A 19,620-nucleotide genomic window follows, 5' to 3' on the forward strand; every position below is an offset into this window, starting at 1 on the left:
GACATTATGAAAAGATAGAAGGTGCACAGGATGCAAGTTTCTAATGTAGTCTTTTGGCAGTTTCATCTATAAGCAGGGGCTTGCCCTAACAATCAGGCCTCTGGGCCTTGGCAGTCTGTGATCATCTGGGCTCTCTGCTGGAGGCCAGGCTCAAAATAGCTCACAGCACCCACGGCACCTCCATAAAACACGTGCATTCAGGCCCAGCCTCAGGCTCTTTGTGTGGCCCAAATGAAGCAGAATCACTGGAAGTGAGGCATGCCCATCTGCTGTGGCAAGAGTCAGTGCGTGGTGCTTCCCCCAGTCCAGCTTCATGCTTGCTCCCTGACACTTCATGTCAGCCACCAGTCCTGGTCATACCACCCTCAGGAGTGGAGTCAGACCACGGCCATCTAGCCTGCCCTGGCTCAGTGAAGCCAAGGAGTGGGACTGGCCTTCATCATGCCTAAGCGGGGTACCTGAAGGGGTGCTCTGGGCTGCTGGAATCAACCTGCCACCATCTGTGTCTTACCAGCTAGAGGTGACTGTGAGAGAGCTTCCTTCTCAGACTAGACTAGAAGGTAAGAACCTTCCACGCTTCCCAACCATGGCTGGGCCAAGTAGGATTTAAAAGGAACAAGAGAAGTATGTTGTGTAATTATTCTGCCGTGAGTGTCCAGTAGGAGGAAGGTAAGAGGAGGAAAGAGCAAGCACACCGCTAGGGTCAGATGCTCATGTCCCCAGTCATCTGCTGGAATCATGTCCCCAATGTGATGGCATCGGGAGGTGACTAGGTCATGGGGTCACATTCCTCAGCAATGGGGCGGCGCTGTGGCCAGATGGACTCCAGAGAACTCCTTGTCACAGGACAAGGACACAGAAGGCGGCCATCTGGGGGCCAATATGCAGGGTCTTGCCAGACACCCTGATCTTTCCCAGTTTCCCCCGAGAAATAAATTTCTGTTGTTTGGAAGTCATCTATCAAGTCTATGGGATTCCTTTTATAGTAGGCAGAAGAGACAAAGGCACGTGTTTACTGTTAAAGTCCTGGACCTCCTGTCTGAGAAAGTTTGATTCAGGATATGAAGAGGGGCAGAGATACCTGCCAGTTTAGAACTTCTGTTAAGTCCTGCACAGGCAGGCTTGGGAACTGTGAATTTAGGTTAACCTGCCTGGGCTTTGCCCAGAAAGCTTGGAAGAGTGAGAGGTCCGTGTGAGAGTACAGTTGGCTTCCGTTGTTTGGAGTGTCTCTCACCCTGAGCTCAGGGCAAGCACTGGATTCCAGGATCTAGCACCGCAAGCACAGGCCCAAGGGATCCGTGCGAGCAGAGGGAGCCTGGGGCGGTCAGGGGCTGAGTGGTCACCAGGCTGGGATGAATGGAGCTAGAAGAGCAGCACCAGGGCTAAACCCCAGACACAAGATCTGGACCAGCCGCCAAGCCCACGTCTGCAGTCAGGATTCTCACTGAGAAATTCTTACATGGTCCGCCTGACCAACGGTCTGCTATTCTTAATCGGATGCCACAGGATCTTGAACCTGAGTGGACACTTGTCCACATGTAATATACATACACGTTCTCCCTTCATAACCTTCCAGTTGAATGTGCCTCTGATTCCAACTAAGGCCATAGCTCCTCAGACTCCCTCATAAGTATAGAAGTCTCTTGAACTTGGCTATCCAGATGGACTTTCCCATTTTAGCAACATGCCAGGGGGCTTTAATTTGAGACACAAGTAACCTAACATAGTAAAAAGGTGACAGTATTTTTACCCAGCTAAAAATTCCAGAAAGTTTTCTATTCTAGCACCAAATCCAGTGTTATGGTTCCAATCAATTCAGGAAATAAAAGGTCTACAATTTATTTAGATCGCTAAGACTCAGAACTCCTGGCCAAAAAATGTACCCTTTGATCTTCATCCCTTGACTTGGAGCATTCTCTAAATGCATTTCCATTTTAGCAAAAAAAATGCCTTCCATTGGCACTATTCTCTTTACTGAAGAAACTCAGATTGCATTTTAGAATTCCAACCCTTGGATGAAATTCAGTGTGCTATCTGATGCCTAAAGTGGGTCAAGTTCCTTCTATCAGTAAGCTTGGAGTTAAGAAGGGAAACTCTAGGTCATACTCTAACATCCAAGGCCTTCATAGCATGCTGAATATCATCCCATGACAGAAGTCAAGTATGGGAGGGATGATAGTAAAAAACTATCAGAGTAGGTTGGAGTAGAACAGAGCATGTCTGACAAGTTTGGGCCACTCAGGAGAGCCAGGTATAAAGCCAGGCTCATTGCAGAGGTGATAGGACAGTTGAGGATGGCCTCAAAGTGAGGCCAGACTGTAGCAGAGTGAGAAATTAGCACCAATGAAGAGATGGCAAACTGCTGTGGTCCAGGGAAGTTCAAAGTCGTGGTGCTGAGGTTGCATGGTTCCACTCCAGATGTGAGACTATGGACAGCCACTGCTGCTGAGCCACTCTCTCTGGTGGCTTGTGGGCTCCAGCCACTATTTCTCTCAGCAGATTGTGCCCTCTGTACTGATACCTCAGTGGGACCTGTAGACCAAGTGTGCTTCCCATAGTCTCTCGATTCTTGGTTCTAGCTCAAGAAATGGGACCTGATAGCTAGTAACCAAGAGTTGTTTTTCCCTTTCTTTCTCGTAGCTCAGTTGAAAGAGCTGTGCATCACATAGTAAGACATGAGTGGTTCTATCCTTCAATAGAGTATACAGTGTGTGTGTGTGTGTGTGTGTGTGTGTGTGTGTGTGTGTGTGTGTGTGTGTGTGTGTCTAAAGAAAGCAGCATGGGAGGTTTTCCACACACAGATCTGCTTCAGGTCATGAGGGTCAGGAAGAGAATGGCACTATCCAAGCTGTAATTCCTCATGATGTCTGCAAAATCCATTATAGAACAATTGACTGCATATATGAGAACACAGGAGTTTGCATCTTCTAAAGCAGGATCTGGCAAACTAGTTTTTATGAAGGACCACGTGGTCCCTATTTTCATATTATCGTTAGTAACTATTGCAACAGCTCAACTTCGTCAGTGTCAAACAAAACCAGCTAGGGATAAGACAGAACCAAAGACAGAATGTCTGTATTTCCAGAAAACTTTTTGTATACAAAAACCAAGCAAGGGCTGACTGGACTCTAGGGATGTCTTTTGCTTATTTCTGGTTCTTGTCCTGCCACCTCCCATGAGGACAGGTGCACATTTGTTCAGTTTATAGATTTTCCCCAGGTCTAGTACATTGCTTGGCACACAGTAGACAGTCCATAAATAAATGACTAACGAGGGGATAAAAGGATGACTCAACTGGTAGAATGCTTGCTTAGCAACTGTGTGAGGCCCTGAGTTCATATTCCAGTGCTGTCCCCCCCTCACCCCCCAATGGCTAAACAATAAAAGACTGGGAAGAGACAGAAGTATAGAGGATTATCTGGGTGATCATCATAGAGAGTCAAGGTAGGAAACAGAAACTACACTAGGCTTTTCAGCAAAGGAGGAGTAATATAGTGGATTACAAACTTGTTGGAAGGGCTGGAAGTCAGAGCCCCAGGTGGGATCTCTTGGGATAACTCCAAAGTGTGGTGTGACCACTCTGCCAGGGGAGTTGCCATCTTTGCCACAGTCAGCAATGAGGGATCCAGGAAGCTGCCAGGGGAACTGTTGACTTCCAGAGTACAATAGCGTTGCAGCAAGGCCAGAAAGTGGCTAGAATGTTGCAACAGTGTGGGACACCATCACCACCATCACATCAGCCTGCTTGCCAGGCCCAGCCACTGTCACCTCAGACTCTGACTCTTCACACTCAAGGTATTGGAGACTAGACATCAATGAACTTGCTTCCCAGCAGCAAGAATAGCCAGAGCTGCAGGAAACTGGCATTTACCCTCATCTGGACCTATCTCTAACTGGTGTAAACCAACTCATGATAAGTGTGTGTGTGTGTGTGTGTGTGTGTGTGTGTGTGTGTGTGTGTGTGTGTGTGTGTGTGTGTGTGTGTATACGAAGGCTTGCACTCAAAGCCTTGTGCTCTAGCTAGGCTTTTCCATTCATGGTGGTGCTCTACTATTGGAGCTAAATTTCCACTTCTGTGTTTTTGCTGGTGAATTAGAGCTGAATCTAGAGAATATGTCTGCCTGAGCTGGTTCCGAATGATGATCCCACAATTATAGCCACCACTGGCCCTAATTCACGAGTAAGATCAGGACAGTGAGGGAGTGTGGGGAATGTAGTTTAGCTCCCTAAACTCTGCAGTATGGGCAGCAGATAGAGAGATATGCTGATGGACTCACACACTTAGCTGGGCCTGGTATGTTCTAGTGATTGGTTGTTGCAAAACAAACTATTCCCAAACAGAGTGGCTTAAAAAAAAATCACAGCCATTCATCTTGTTTAGAAATGTGAAATTCAGGCAGCGCTGTATGATGAGCTGGCTGAGATTTTTCAACAGGGGCATCGCTGTGTGTCAGCTCACTGGCTACATGGGAGCCCTGTGGCAGGGTTCCAGTTCCTTACCACTGGCCCCCGATGGGCTGCACAGCAGCCAGCATCTGCTCTGCTGCACGTGTCCGGGCCATGCTGGGAGATCTCTCTCCACATCTGAGCTACTACCCAGCTGATGCTGCACGGAGCACAGGCGGGCTGTCCCTGCTGCAGCACTGTCTAAACTGCAGATGTGTGAGTGAAAGCAATGACTGCTTCTATTTCTGCCATGAAGTTTTAGGGTGGTTTGTTATGCAGTAAGAAATTACCAGAAAGTGCAGGCTTCGTGATGAATGGGAAGTGGAGAGAAGAACAGATGGGAGAAGCAGCAAGAAATGAAGCAGCGATAGCCAGAGAGAGGTCCTGGTTGACCTCGGTGTAAAGCCAAGTCCACCCTCCCTTGGTATTCCCCACGTTCAGAATGACCAGCCTTCTATTTCTGATGCTTCCTGATTATCATCACAGTGTGGTTTGGGTTGTTTGCCCAGTTGTCAGGTCAAAGCTCTGGCCAAATGCTGGAAGCATCTTTTATTACAGACACTGCTGTGTGTCCTCTTTCAGGAACTTCCCCTCCACAACTTCTGATCATGGATGATTTAGATTTTCAGGTTGTAAACTGTTATGGAAAGACAAGAGTGACGTCTGGGGGTATGATTTTTATGCAAGGTGCTAGGATCACTCAGGTGATTTCAAATGACAGGGTTGTCACGCTATACCAGTTGTGTACTACACCATTCTGAGGCTACCATTCACATTCTAGTCATTATGCCTTTGCATATTTATTATAGCAATTTTCTGGCAGATGGCAGCAAAGTATCTTGAGGTAGGGTCGCCTTTCTGATTTGCATAAAGGTGATTTATGGCAAGTGGCAGGAGGCATAGGTACAAAACTAGAGTCTGATAAATCTTAGGCCCATGACAGGGGTTGAGGGAGAGATGGAAGGTGTGGGAAGGAGTATCAGGATTGGGGAAGGCACTTTTGCCCAGTCAGAATGGGCATCCAAGTGATAAGAAGTATTTAGATTAGTGGGGTTCAAATTTCAGACTTGTGAGGCCAGTAGGATTACAGATGAGAAACAAGGAGTCCCATTCAGGATGACTGTTTGGGAGAGGCTACACATTTGCCCTGAAAGGTAGAAATCTATGTGTGGTGGCATACAACTATAATCTCAGCACTTAAAAGGCTAGGACAAAAAAGGATTATATTCTAGGACTCACTAGAATACATAGCAAGGTCCTGTCTGAGAAAGGAAGGAAGGAAGGTAGGAAGGAGGGAAGGAAGAAAGAAAGAGAAAAGGAAAGAAAAAGAAAAGGAAATAAAGAAGGAAAGAAAGAAATAAAAATAGAAAAAAATACTGGAGCTGTGTTTTTGGGGGTGGGTGGGTGGGTACTCGGGCTTGAACCCAGGGCCTCGGTGCTGTCTTCATTCATAGCTATTGCTCTAACACTTGAGCCACAGCTCCACTTCTATTTTTTTGGTGATTAATTGGAGATAAAAGTCTCAGGTACTTTTTCATGTGTGGGCTGGCTTTGAACGTGATTCTCAGATATCAGCCTCCTGAGTAGCTATGATTAGAGATGTGAATCACAGGCTTTGCTAGGGGCTGGCATTAATAATAAATAACATCTTTAGCAGAGAGATGGAGATGAAGCAAACAAAGGAATATCCAAGGTAAAAAAAAAAGTCTGATGATTCTAATAGGATAAGGTAGCAGAGATGTGTGAAAAAATGTCTAATGATTCTAATAGGATAAGGTAACAGAGATGTGTCGGGTGGAGAAAGGAGACAAAGGAAATGAACAGTGATTGACATGGGTGTGGCTTGTTGAAGTGCGGGATTTGCAGTACACCTGCAAGTTCTGTCCACTCTGGTTCAGAAAATCTACATTCATTGTGAGCAAATACAATTCAGAGCAATCAGCAGCGTCTGACTGTCGATGCAGATTACAGGATTCCTTTTTTCTTTTTAAAATTTCAGATGAATTGTAGATTGCAAACCCTTTACAGTTGGAACAATGCTCTCCATTTTACATTCCATTTCAAAACGGAATCCCAGCCAAGTGCAGCTTTTGTTTTATCTATGCATCTATCTTTCAAGGTCTCCTTTGGCTGTGTGCACACTGCTTTTGTTCTGGGCCTGCCGTTTTAAGTATAGCTTTGCTCCATTTCCATTCCCCCCTACTATTCAAAACCAAGCACTTATTTGAATTAGAAAATACTGAATAGAATGAAGCATTGCTTTCTTCTTCCTCTCAAAAACAGTGAGGTCTTCTCAGTGACAGCAACGACAGTGATAAATGTTTTTGCACTTTCACTTAGAGACCTTTAGGAATGGACAAATATTTTTCTGATAGTTGCAGGTGAGAGGAGGAAGGGGAAGAGGCTGGGGGAGCCTTGTGCTGAGTGCAGTCAGATTCCCCAGCCCTTTCCCTAATTACCTCACACATCATGCTCCAGTGAGCAGTCCTGGAGCTGCTCATATTTTAAATCAAACTAAAGTCCACTGAAGTAGGAAAATTATGCATTTTACGTAAATGATATGGGCAAATTATTATTCAACTTTTAACAGGGTACTTCTTTTCTCCCATCACTTTGCTGTGCACAATGTAATATGGTTAATTTACCAGAAAGCATTGTTATTCATTCCCTAATTCTCTAGGCAACTGCTGTCATTTGCTTACCATTTCCTCATTCTCTGGGAATTGACAGACCTTCCGGCTCCATTTAGGGTGGTTTGAGTTTCCCAGCCATCTCTTGAGGCTTAGCTCTCCTCCTGGTATCTTCTACTGCTTACCCCTAGGGAGAAGTCAGAAAAAATGGAAAGATTCACATTCTTGGATTTAGTCTACAAGTAGCTTAAATGAATCCTTTTATAAACACACACCAAAAAAAAAAAAAGATAAAATCTCTTGTGATATTTCCCCACAGTATTACGTGTGTGCTTTTCATTAAAAACACTATCTGAATAATACTCATTTCATTCTCTCTTGCTTCCAATTAGCTACCCATTGATTATTACATAGCAAGCACTTGATAATTAACCAAAGGAGAAATAACTAGAACAAAGCAACCAGAACTCCTTACAACTGCTACTATATAACTCCTTCCATGAATTTACATATTGCAAGACTAGGGGAGGGAGGGAAAAGAATGTTTGGGAGAGGTAGTGAGGCATTCTTGCAAACTTCTTTCTCAGCAACTCTTTTATTTTCATGCTCTACACGTATTTCCAACTGTACTACAGCTGGGACATTGGAGCCAACAATCTGCCCCAAACCTGACTCTGTCCTTAAATGGTATTACCTACCACCCTCCATTTAGCAGTCCTGGATACTTTGTAATGAGTGGTGGGGGAGGGGGGAAGGGGGAGACACAGAGACAGAAACACAAGAGACAGAAAAGAAAGATGAGGGGGAGAAAGAGATGAGATAATAGAGATATTGAGCTTTTTCTTGATATGGTTTTGGTTTTCTTCATTCAGAGTCATTTGCTGACTGCGTTCTACAGTTAAAGCACGAAGCAACCCTTAATGTGGGCTGAGAATCGGAAGGTAACACCTTTAAAGGTACTAGAATACAAATCCTACCTCTACTTGTCTTGAAAACTGAATCCAGCCACTGCTTTTTTCAGGAAGCCTCCTTCCGTTCCCCGCCCCGCCCCCCCCCCCCCCCCCGCCCTCCACCCCCATTTCTAGGCTTGATGCCATTCCTTCATCCCTCCTCCTTTCCTATCTACAGACAGCTCACGTAAGCTGTTTTTTGGTGTCCAAACACAGGGCCAATATAAGAACACACCCAAAGTCTGGACAAGCAATGAATGACAAGTTCTTACCTGAATTTACAGTTGTCTCCTCCTTTGTCCCACTGCTAGGCATAGATTGGCAAAGGTCTTCGTTCAGCTCAGGGTTGGTTTTTTCCCTCTTTGTCCAAGGTCTCCATCCCTCTGGCATACCTTGTTTCAGCAAGCTGACTTGCCACTTCCAGGTGACAAAGTGATTTTCTTCTTTCCCATCATTAAATTCTGTCTTCTCTCCCATTCTCAATCACAGGGTTGTTCTTTGCTGGGTGAAAAAAGAGGAAATCAGGAATTAGCAGTAATAACACTGCCTCTCCCATGTTCAGTACCAACACATGAGCAGTAAGGTGTTTTGCATGCCAACCTGACAGTGTGCTTCATAGGAGTTCCTTGGTCCAAGGATATGGTAAGACACAGGCAGGTACATTATACAACTGAATGATATGGGAGACAAAGATGGCTGTTCTAGAGAGTAATCAAGTTTTTATGAAGTTACCAAGATAAAATGTGATCTTTCAGACGGTGTCACATGGTACAATTTACCACAGACAGCCCCTACATTACCTTCTAAGAAGTATGAATTTATTCCTGTGGGCGTTGAGATGAATTCTAGAGAAAAATGTGGGGAAAACCAATGGTTTCAATTCAGGCCAAAGATGGAGCCTTTGCATCTTGTCTCAAAAACTGTTGACTGTACATTATAATGGGGTGAGGGTGGGGGTGGGGAGGGAGGGGGAGCTAGTGCTGAGTCAGCACAAAGTGAATCGTTCATATTTAGTAGATTTCAGATAAGTTTTCAGTCACTCCGCTGGATGGTGGGCATCATCCATTTAACAATCTATCATCCATCCATCCATCTGTCTGTCCACCCTTTGTCATAAACTCTTTTTTATTTTTACTTTTTGTCTTTTCTTTTTTTGGCACTGGGGATCAAACCCAGGACCTTGTACTTGCTAGTCAAGCACTTTGCCACTGAGCTACATCCCATAAACTCTTGCATGTCTCTAGGTACAGGGAGAATAACAGTGAGCAATCAGGCAGTTTTTATCCTGAAGTAGTATATGATCTTGGAGAAAAAAACACTGTAAGAGAAGAGTAGTATTATTAAATATATTGGTGGCATTGAACATAGAATTATAAGGTATTCAGAAAGGAGCATTCAGAAAGGAGCATGGAGTTCTCAATGTTGAATTGTTTGCTACAGATTCATTCTCATTATGACAGTTCTTATATCACTGGGAAAACATTTTTTTTTTTAGCTTTCGATTTGTGTGTGTGTGGTATTATAGATGAAATACAAATGCTCTCCTGTGGAGGTATACCTCCAGACTTTAATTGTTAAAAAGGTTTTGTTCTCCTCACTATGAGTTTGTGTGCATTCTGCATGTTGAATATAAACGAGGTATAATTTAGATATTAAGAAAACTTTCTGAGAATATCGGTATTTATTAATTATGAAGGCCTATTTGCTGTTTTAAAGATATTACATGATATTTTATGGAATTACAATATATTCTGAGAATGAAATATCAACAACTGGTAATGCCATAGTAATTATGCTCCCATTTTGGAATCTAAATTTGAGCTTTATTTTTTCAATCCCGAATCCACATCTTTCTTCTTTCCTTCTTCAGCATCTTTCCCTCTTCCTCCTTCCTTCACTATCTTCATTCCAGCAAACACTTTTGACAGCCTAACTGAATTCCAGCAGCATAATATATAGTGGTAAGAAAGTCAACAAAAGTCATCAAAATCTATTAAAATGCCTTTCAGGAACAAATTGACCAAACATCATTTTACTCAAATACAACTTGTTAAGAGACTGGCTGCCTTGTGCAGTTAGCTTCTTTGTCCTGAATCAGGACAAATTTTGCAGTGTGCATTTGCCTCTGCACGATGCTTCTTTAAAGACGCATGAAAGAACTATTCCAATTAACATGGCAGAAATTGCTAAGATCCCCTGAGAAATTTCAGATTAAAGCCCTACAGCTCCAATGTTACTAGAAAAATCCTCTGCTGCCCAGAGTTAAGCCACAGGAGGATTCATCTGTCTCCGGTGGATAAAAACCCTCAGGTGCTTGTCCTTAGTGCTGTGGTTTGAAGAATCACAGATACCCTTGACGTTTCTCATAGAAATGCCTGTTCTTGTACATCACAGAGCCAAATGCAGCCTAACTCTAACATGTGGGACCTGGAGTCTACTGGGGAGTCTCCTTGATCCCTGCCCTTTCCCCTCGGTGCACACAAATGCAGCAGTCTTAGAGGAAAGCATGAACTGCAATGAATGGGATGAACAGGAATCATGCTGTCACAGTTTACAAAGTCCGAGCTTTGTAAATGTCTTTGCTGGGAGGCTAATTATTTGATTTTTAAAAAGTAAAAAGAAGAAAAAGTTATTAGGAAGGCTTGCTATCCAGAGCAATGCCAGATGGTAGCTCTCTTGGGAGAATATACTATTACTTAGTCATTACTAGGTTACTAAAGATTGAAAAAAAAAAGCTCCCCACTCCTCTATGCTAAGGTGATACTTTTCTCTTATAAGAGAACCTTCTGGTGAGCAAAGTCAGTTTCCTTACGCCAAATTTCTACAACTTATGAGGGACAGAGGTTTCCTGGGAGCCATTGGAACTCCTTCCTGGAGGTGATCTCAAGATTATCTCTTGAAAGCATAGTAGACTCTTGGAGACATCTCTAGTCTCTTCATACTTAAAGGTTTGCTTGCTCAGCAACCATTTTATCAGCATTTCAGAACAGGTCCAGCATTCTCCATATCACAGGTGTACCTTTCAGCTGACCCACATCCTTACCTCTGTTCCATATATGAGAATCCAAAATGACTCACTTGATGGATTAAATGCTATAACAGTTAATTCATTCTGGCTCAAGAGCTGATCTTTGTTTCTTCAAGAATTATAATTTTTCCTGGTCATAGGGCTTGAACTCTGGGCCTGGGCACTGTCCTGAGCTCTTCAGCTCAAGATGAGCACTCTACCACTTGAGCCACAGCACCACTTCTCATTTTCTGGTGATTAACTGGAGAAGAGGGTCTCATGGGTTTCTTGCCCAGGCTGGCTTTGAACCGAGATCCTCAAATCTCAGCCTCCTGAGTAGCTAGGATTACAGGCGTGAGCCACCAGCACCAGCTCCAGATATTTTTAAGTGAACCAAAATATAAACAAAAAATCCTCCAGAGACTAGTTTGCAAAAGCCCATCCTAGTGGGATAGGATGATTAAAAACAAATTTAACTTAAAAAGACATAGGAGGCTGAGATCTGAGGATTGCAGTTCAAAGCCAGCCCGGGCAGGACAAGTCCATGAGACTGTTACCTCCAATTAAACACCAGAAAACCAGAAGTAGAGCTGGCTCAAAGTGTTAGAGTGCTAATCTTGCACACAAAAATCTCAGGGATAGTGCCCAAGCTCTGAGTTCAAGACCCATGACTAACAAAACAAAAACAAAACAACAAAAAAACTAAGAACCTGTTAATGAACTGGCCAATGTGAAAAATTGTATGTAATAAGATCTTTAAAAAACCAATTTAGCAATCATATTAACATAAAAAACAGTACCATAATGTTTTGGTATATGAAAAAATGTTTTATCTTTTTTCTGGCTTTCTTCTTCAAATGTTGGAAGCTTTTTGTAATGGTAAAGTTTATTTCAACAAGAAACTGTGCACTTTACATATATCCACATGATTCCGGTGAATCACAGGATGTTAAAGCTAAGTGTGGATCTCATCCCCCCCAGGCCCCCATTTCTATTGGTCAGCCACCAGGTGACGCCTCACCAGTTGGGATGTAAGGTGGCTACTCCAGATCCTGCAACTGAGGGCGGGCAGAGCCGGCCCTAGCTGGCTAGCCTGAGTCTACCACAGCTTTTCCTATCACACCAGGCTGTCTTCCCCAATTGCGTTAGGGGCACTTAGAAAAAGGTTGCCTGACTTCAGGACAAGATTCTTCTAATCATCTGGTTCTTCTACAAGTGGAGCACAGCAAATTCCATTTAGAGAAAATGTCAGATTAAAAATTAAAATGTTAAGGTATGCCTAGACTTGCTTTAACAATCCTCTGAATTAGCTAGACTGTTACCTAGCCTTTTGGTGGGGAGGGACCTCCAGATGTTTGGAATGTTCCTGTCATTTGGAAATCATTGCACAATGGCTAAATTCACCAGGTGACTCCTTCTCACCATCTGGTGTGGAGCAGATATTTCACAGAGCTACCAGAGTACCTTCTGTGATTTAAACAAATGAACAAAATTTTTTTTCAAATGTAAAATGCTCTCTTTTTAATTACTAAATTAAGAAAGTTAAACAATTTAAAAATGTAAAACTCACAAATAAATCACAACAAAAAAGGAATTAAGACCTCAGAGTCACTACTCAGTATTAAAAACTCAATAGAAAAAGGATTTTTGATTTGTTGTTGTTAAACACATGTAATTCAAGGTTGGTACAAATAGTAACTAAAAATGTAATATTTTTTGTGCATCCCTATGAAATGTAAAGTAGTGCATAGTTACTCCACTGGCGAACTCTTGGACATATAGTCATTCATTAGCAGTACAGGACATTTAAAACACTTATTTTACAATGGGACATGTATACCACCCCTCTGACCTTCCCCATAATTTTTAGTTGCATGAGAAAGTTTAGTAGGTTGCCATAACTACAATGCTATGGGTTTTAGATAATTACAAGATTTATGAAATAACAAAAACCATTAGAAACATTTCAGCATTCATATTTTTATACAAGAAGTCTGTGTGGCATCCGTCTTCCATTTCTCTCCCTAGGACTGGCTGTTTGCTTGCTTAAATATGCTCATTTTTACCTTTTGGGAACCAATTGCAGTTAAGTTGGAGCAAATACTGGTAATAGCACATATGAACTCAGCTCAGGGGTTTCTGAAAAAAGTCAGAGTAATGACCCTCTACACTGTAGATCTACAGGTATAGCCATAAACCAAAAAGAAAAAGAAGAAAAAAAGATGCAATCCAAATTAAAAAAAAAAACAAAACACCAAAAAACCATGCTTTTCAAAAGCCAAAAAATAAGGGTACTGGCTTTCAGAATACCGCCAACGCTGTGATGAGGTTTTGCAGTCAGAGCTTAGTCTGGGTCCCACAGCTTCATAGCCCAGGTTGGCCATGGCCTCCACATTAGCACCCACATGGTATATGTACAGGGACATATATATATATATATATGTATATATATATATATATATAATCCATATTTATAAAAAAAGAAAAAAAACCCAAACACCTGTCTTGATTGGTTTTTGTTAAAACATGAAAAAAAATTTTATTGTTTTAGACAAAGAGGCCACTTTTGGAAAATAATACTTTTTTTTTTAGTTGAATCAGGTGAAGACAGAGTTAAAATCACATAGGATTTGCATTTTAAAAAAAGGAAAGCACGAGGATCAGGATCGTTGGCACTGGAGTAACTATTTACACTCAACAGAGGTTTGGCCTTTTACATAACATCGATACAATGCATTTCCAAAGTCTGAGAAATAACAAGGTTCTGTCTCGTATGCTTCACAGAGGAGGTTCGGATTTGGGGGACAAGTGTCATTAATGAGGGCCATGGAAGTTCGTCAGCTTCAGAGTCACATGCAATCTGATCCTGGACGGTTCTCGCTGCCTGGGGCAGCTGGCTACAGAATTGGAAGCTAATGGGGAGGGGTGGGGAGACCTCTGGACAAGGCCTCTCTGCAGACCCAGCTCTCACAGGTTTTCACCAGGCTGATACTGGGGCTCTGTGGCGGTAAAGTAGTCTTCCAGGAAGCCCTGCAAGTACTCAAAGGTAGGACGTTCTTCAGGGTCCTTTTTCCAGCAGTGGATCATGAGCTCGTGCAGAGAGATGGGGCAGTCCTGTGGACAAGGCATCCTATAGCCGCGCTCCACCTGCTCCAGCACTTCCCGGTTGTTCATGCCTGCAAAGACAAGGGTGGTGAGAACTGGCCCTCCTGGGCTCCAGACCCTAAGCACTGTGCTGGAACTTGCCTTTCTTCTCCTCTGTGTCTGCACATGCTTAAAACACAAGGAGGGCCCCCAACCCATTCAGGAGTTGAACCTTGTCTTGAACAGGGTATCCTACTTTATAGAAATAACAAAGGAATGCAGAACTCACATATGCAAAAACCCAGACAATGAATCTCAAATGCATTATAAGTGAAAGAAGCCAGACACAAAGGGCGTCATACTGTATGATTTCATTTATATAAAATCCTAGAAAAGGTAAAGGACTGGATAGAAAGCAGATCTGTGGTTGCCAGGGGGAGGGAGGGACATGTGTAAGGGGTCAAAGGGGACTCTGAGGGGGTGAGGAAAATAGTGTATCAGGGCCAGTGTGCTCTCTCTGTGAAGGGTCAGCAACAGACATTTTTGGCAGTGTGGGTTGCACACAATCTTTTGTCTTTACAACCCTGAAAGAAGTACAAAACAAAACAAGCTGGGAGGCAGGTTTGCAACTCCAGTGTTGTATGGTGATGTGACTGTTCACTGAAACTCATTGACGTGTAGTCTTAAGGTTGAGTTTTCTTGTATGGAAATTATACTTCAATCAAGTGGACAAAATACATGAATAAAGTAGAGAAAAAAAATTATGCCACGGAATGAAAATATACTGATTCTTGTCTATGGCTACTGTAAGCCCCACTTGTAATTCCATAAATTGGTTTTCTTCATGGGTGGGCGAGTTCTTGGTGCACCATGTGAGATCTGTTATGCCAGTGTGTCTGGGCAGCATCTGGACTGGTGACCCCACGGTGCCCTGATGTTTGGTGACTTTGATGGGTAGACAGGATGTCTCCAGGGGTGCATGTGTACGGATGACCTCAGCTAGGCCATCTATCATTGAAACCTTGTGGACCCTCTGGGAGAGCAGCCTGATGCTGAAAGAGGCTGCAGGGCATTAGGACGGCATGGCGGGCCAGTGGGAGCAGCTTCCTGGGGTGCTTCTCGACCATGTGGTTTTAAAATACCACTCATGGGGTGGGGTAAGCCCTCACCCACTCCCAGCTACTGCCAGGAACTACTCTTCACTTTGCTTCTCCTTTTTGCGATATCGTGTTTTTTCCTCTCTTTGCCAAGATCTTGTATGTTTTGGCTACTCTTTGGCCATGAGCCTGTCACATGGAATCTTCCCCAACTTCTGACTCAGTTAATTTACAACAGTAAGAATTTGATTTCAAACTGTACACAGACATCCAGACTTGCTTGCCTACCCCCAGTCTGTTGGGCTGTCAGGAGCAGAACACAGTGTAGCTTCCTTTAGTTTGGGGAAAGAGATGCAAACTGTTAGCCAGAACTTTGTCAGCCTGGCCAGAGGATCTGAGTCCAGGGTGTAACCCTTGTCCCTGTGGGTAAGAGTCACTCAATCAAGACTTTTCGAGCTGGGGGTATCCTGGCTCTTCCTGGCTGTCAACAATGGTCTTCTCAGTTAGTCACCTTTTTTGTGAAAATACTGTACAGAGGGGTTACAATTCCATGAGCAAGGTAATGAGTACATTTCTTTCTTTCTTTTTTTTTTTTTTGTTGGCCGTGGGGCTTGAACTCTGGGCCTGGGCGCTATCCCTCAGCTCTTCAGCTCAAGGTGAGCACTCTACCACTTGAGCTACAGTGCCACTTCCGGTTTACTGGTGGTTTATTGGAGATAGGAGTCTCACAGTCTTTCTTGCCTGGGCTGGCTTTGAACCGCGATCCTCAGATCTCAGCCTCCTGAGTAGCTAGGATTACAGGCGTGAGCCACCAACGCCCGGAATGAGTACATTTCTTAAAAAGCATTGTTGCTTCCCCCTTTGTTTTCCCCCTACCATCCCTTCCCTCCTATCTCCACAACTACACTCCCCCCTCCCCTACCCCCGCCTAAATGGTAAAGTTCATTTTTCGATATAGCGTCTTGTACATCTCATTGTTGCAATGGGTCAACCTGTATCCCTATTTCTGAACCCTTTCAGGGTGCTTTCTTAGTCTATGCTGGAGGTAGTAAATCTGTCTAGTTTTTCTATTATGTAAAGCAGGCCTTTACTCTAGCTGTTATAAAACAAGCCCATTTATGTCAAAACAACAACCCTTGTTTTAGGAGAGGCTAGCACAGGAGCGTGGGCTCCACTGTGCCCTGTGCACCTTCACTTGGCCTTCTTTGGCTGGGTCTTTCTGCAGCTAATGAGCTGAAATCCCTCTCCTATTCTGCAGCTCAGGATTCAGGGTGGGAGCTAGAAGTAGAGGAAAGCCTTTGGAGCTGCTGGGTGGGGAAGCTGGCAGGCAGCTGGGAAAGGTCAGGAAGAGATAGCCTATTAACAGACTGGCATTCACAGAAGCATTCGCTTTGCTACATATGTTGGTTGAGTTCCTAGTTTCATAATACTTCAGAAACCACAGAGCCTGAGCCTGCAGGAAGCTCTCTTGTCCCTGTCCCTGTTGAGAGCCCCCAACCCTGAAACTGGAGAAAAGACAGACAGAAGGCCTGAAGCTTGAGGAGCTTGTGGAGGTGGTGCAACCTCCCACAATGCTTCCTCAGGCTCTAAGGCCTGGTGCCGAATCTCTCTGTTCAACATGGCACCACAGTTTAATTAATCACTCTCCTGTGGCTCTGTGGAGCTTGTGTCGGTAAATGTTTCATTTCATTAAAAAACAAACTTCTCAAATGGAAATATTCCCTCACCCTGCTTTCAAAACTCTTAATTCAGTCTCTGCCAATGGAAAGTTTAATTGGCCACTTGGGTCAGCCTATTTTTCCAGTGCTCAGCCCAAGACTCTGACCCAGCAGATGTGGCAACTTGGGGCTCAGTATGTGGCATCTCCCTAGGCAGCCTGCTGCCAGGGAACAGAGCTGTACCTGGGCTCACAGAGCCTGCTGGCAGGGCCACACTGTCCGCTCCCATGCATGAGTCTCTCCCCCCCCACCTCTTTCCTGTCTGCACCCCTCCCTTGTGCCCCACTCCTCTAGTTTCTCCTCTCATGCTGCCTTCTCCCAGATCTCCGAGGCCTGGGGAGCAGATGTGAACAATTCCATATGCTGGGCCAAGGAGAAACATACCAGTGACAGCGTTGCCAGAAAAGTGGGATATTCGACACTGTACTTGGCTGACAATGACAACTGGAATGAGACCGGCTCCCTCAACCATCAGGAGGCCAGAACTTGCATGGCTGACCCACAGGCCTGGCTCCTTCCCAAGGTACCTCAGCAAGGATCAAGATGCACCCACTCAGCAAGGCTTGGGCTGCTTTTTGTTGTGTAAACAGTAGCTCAGTCAGATGGGCTGGGTTAATGTATTAAAAACAGCATTCTCAGCTATAAGAACTTTGGCTCTATCTATCTATCTATCTATCTATCTATCTATCTATCTATCTATCTATCTATCTATCTATCTATCTATCTATCTATCTACCTACCTATCCATCTATCCATCTATTTTATTTATTTGTCAGTCATGGGGCTTGAACGCAGGGACTGGGTGCTGTTCCTGAGCTCTTTGCTCAAGGCTAGTGTTCTACCACTTTGTGCCATAGCACCATTTACAGTTTTCTGGTGGTTAGAGATAAGAGTCTCAAGGACTTTCCTGCCCGTGTTGGCTTTGAACCATGATGCCCAGAGCTCAGTTTCCTGAGTCGCTAGGATTACAGGTGTGAGCCACTAGCACCTGGCTGAAAATGTTAAGAATTTTAGCAAAACAGACTTTCACCGTACCCCTTATGATAAAGATGGGCTTGTTTCAGATTTTACAAGACATTTTCATGCTTTTGCTAAAAAGAAAACTGCTATTTCCTCTCTTTAGGTGCCTTTCCTGAGACACTGGCTTTACACATACTCACGAAGGATGGACCGACCCACGAGCCTGCCGGGCAGGAGGGCGGCCTGAGGAACATTGAATTTGCAGCCCAGAAAGTGAATGGGGAAGAAAATGCCTGGGAATAGTTTTCTTTCTTTTCCGGTTTTGAGTGGGGAGGTCAGAGGAAAATGGAAGAGCAGAAGCTTTGTCATCAGCAGTTTGGCACCCAGGCATCCTAAAGGGAGTCAGGAGCGGAGTCTCCACCAGCTGGTGGTGTCTGGCAGGGGCTCTGCTCACAAAGCGCCCTGTTCCTAGCCTTCAGTCGGGAAAGAGGCTCAGCACACATAGTTGCAATGTCTGGGTTGGTCCCAACTCTTTCCTCTGCCCTTGCAGCTCTGTGGGAGTAGCGTGCCCTGCTCTCTGGAGATGGTCCATGTTGGAGGTCACTGTCATGGGCCCCAACTTAGTGGTACTTAGTCCTTGGCAGCCTTGCTGTTCAGGGGTCTCTCCCTTCAATTTCCTCTTCCTAGATCCTCCATGGAACCTCTCTAACATGAGCATGGCCTGTAGTACCAGTTCTGGTCGGCAGCCTGGAACACAACAGCTGAGATTCTCCAACCAGCGGACTAAACTCACCTCCTGTTTTTATGACTGCTGTGCTTTGGGAATCGCTTTTGCTGGCTTCCTCCAGCAAACAAGAGAGACCATGTTTCCAACTCTCACTTTTAAATCCATATTCCGCCTAGTTGTGAACAAGATGGATTCTTGTATTCATGTGCCCCTTCTCTCCTTTTTTGCCCCTCCCTTCCTTCCATCTTTCCTTTCTCTCATTCCCTCCCTCTTTCCTTCTTTCCTTCTTTTATTTTTGTTTTTGGCAGTACTGAGGTTTGAACCTGGGGCCTCACTCTTGGTAAGCAGGTCTACCATTTGAGCCACATACCTCCAGTCCTTTTTGCTTGAGAGTCTGGCACTCTTAGCCAGAGCTGAACTTGAGCTGAGTTCCTCAGTGTAGCTTGGATTACATATGCATATTATCATGCTGGCTTGTTTGTGGAGATGGAATCTCATTAACTTGCCTCTCAAATAGCTAAGATTACAGGTGTGAACCACTACACCTTGCCATACATTCTGTGTGTGTGTGTGTGTGTGTGTGTGTGTGTGTGTGTGTGTGTGTGTGTGTGTGCATATACTGGGGCTTAAATTCAGGGTCTGGGCACTGTTCTGAGTATTTTGCTTAAAACTAGCACTCTATCACTTAAACTACAGCTCCACTTCTTCTGGCTTTTTAGGTAGTTGGATATAACATGGACTGTCCTACTTGGGCTGGTTTTGAACCTTTATCCTCAGATCTTAGCCTCCTGAGAAGCTACAATTATAGGCATGAGTCACTGGTACCCAGTGACTCTGACTTCTTTTGCCTCTCATGTTTACCTCTATTCCTTTTCTTTGAGCTGGAGGTAAATTTGGGAGACCCTCCCCTTTCTTATTTTTGATATTTTGGGAGAAAGGATAAAAGCTTCTTGACAGAGAACTGAACTAGATGTCGCTTCTTGGTGTTAGACTGAATCTCT

The 19,620-nt window shown here is 44.2% G+C and overlaps 1 protein-coding gene across 3 annotated transcripts in view; it reads right to left on the bottom strand.

Moving 5' to 3' along the window:
- Positions 1 to 13,538: 13,538 nt before the first annotated feature.
- The window catches only part of Fyn (FYN proto-oncogene, Src family tyrosine kinase), a 175,719-nt gene continuing 169,637 nt past the window's right edge, over positions 13,539 to 19,620 (bottom strand). For all 3 annotated transcript variants that reach the window (XM_042680571.1, XM_042680415.1, XM_042680493.1), the window contains one exon: positions 13,539 to 14,209. In XM_042680571.1, coding sequence (XP_042536505.1) covers positions 14,001 to 14,209 — 209 coding nt within the window. In that variant the 3' untranslated portion in view covers positions 13,539 to 14,000. The remainder of the gene's footprint in view (positions 14,210 to 19,620) is intronic.

This window comes from Dipodomys spectabilis, unplaced genomic scaffold (genome assembly GCF_019054845.1).
Source record: "Dipodomys spectabilis isolate Male_0828 unplaced genomic scaffold, ASM1905484v1 ptg000001l, whole genome shotgun sequence".
NCBI lineage: Eukaryota > Metazoa > Chordata > Mammalia > Rodentia > Heteromyidae > Dipodomys > Dipodomys spectabilis.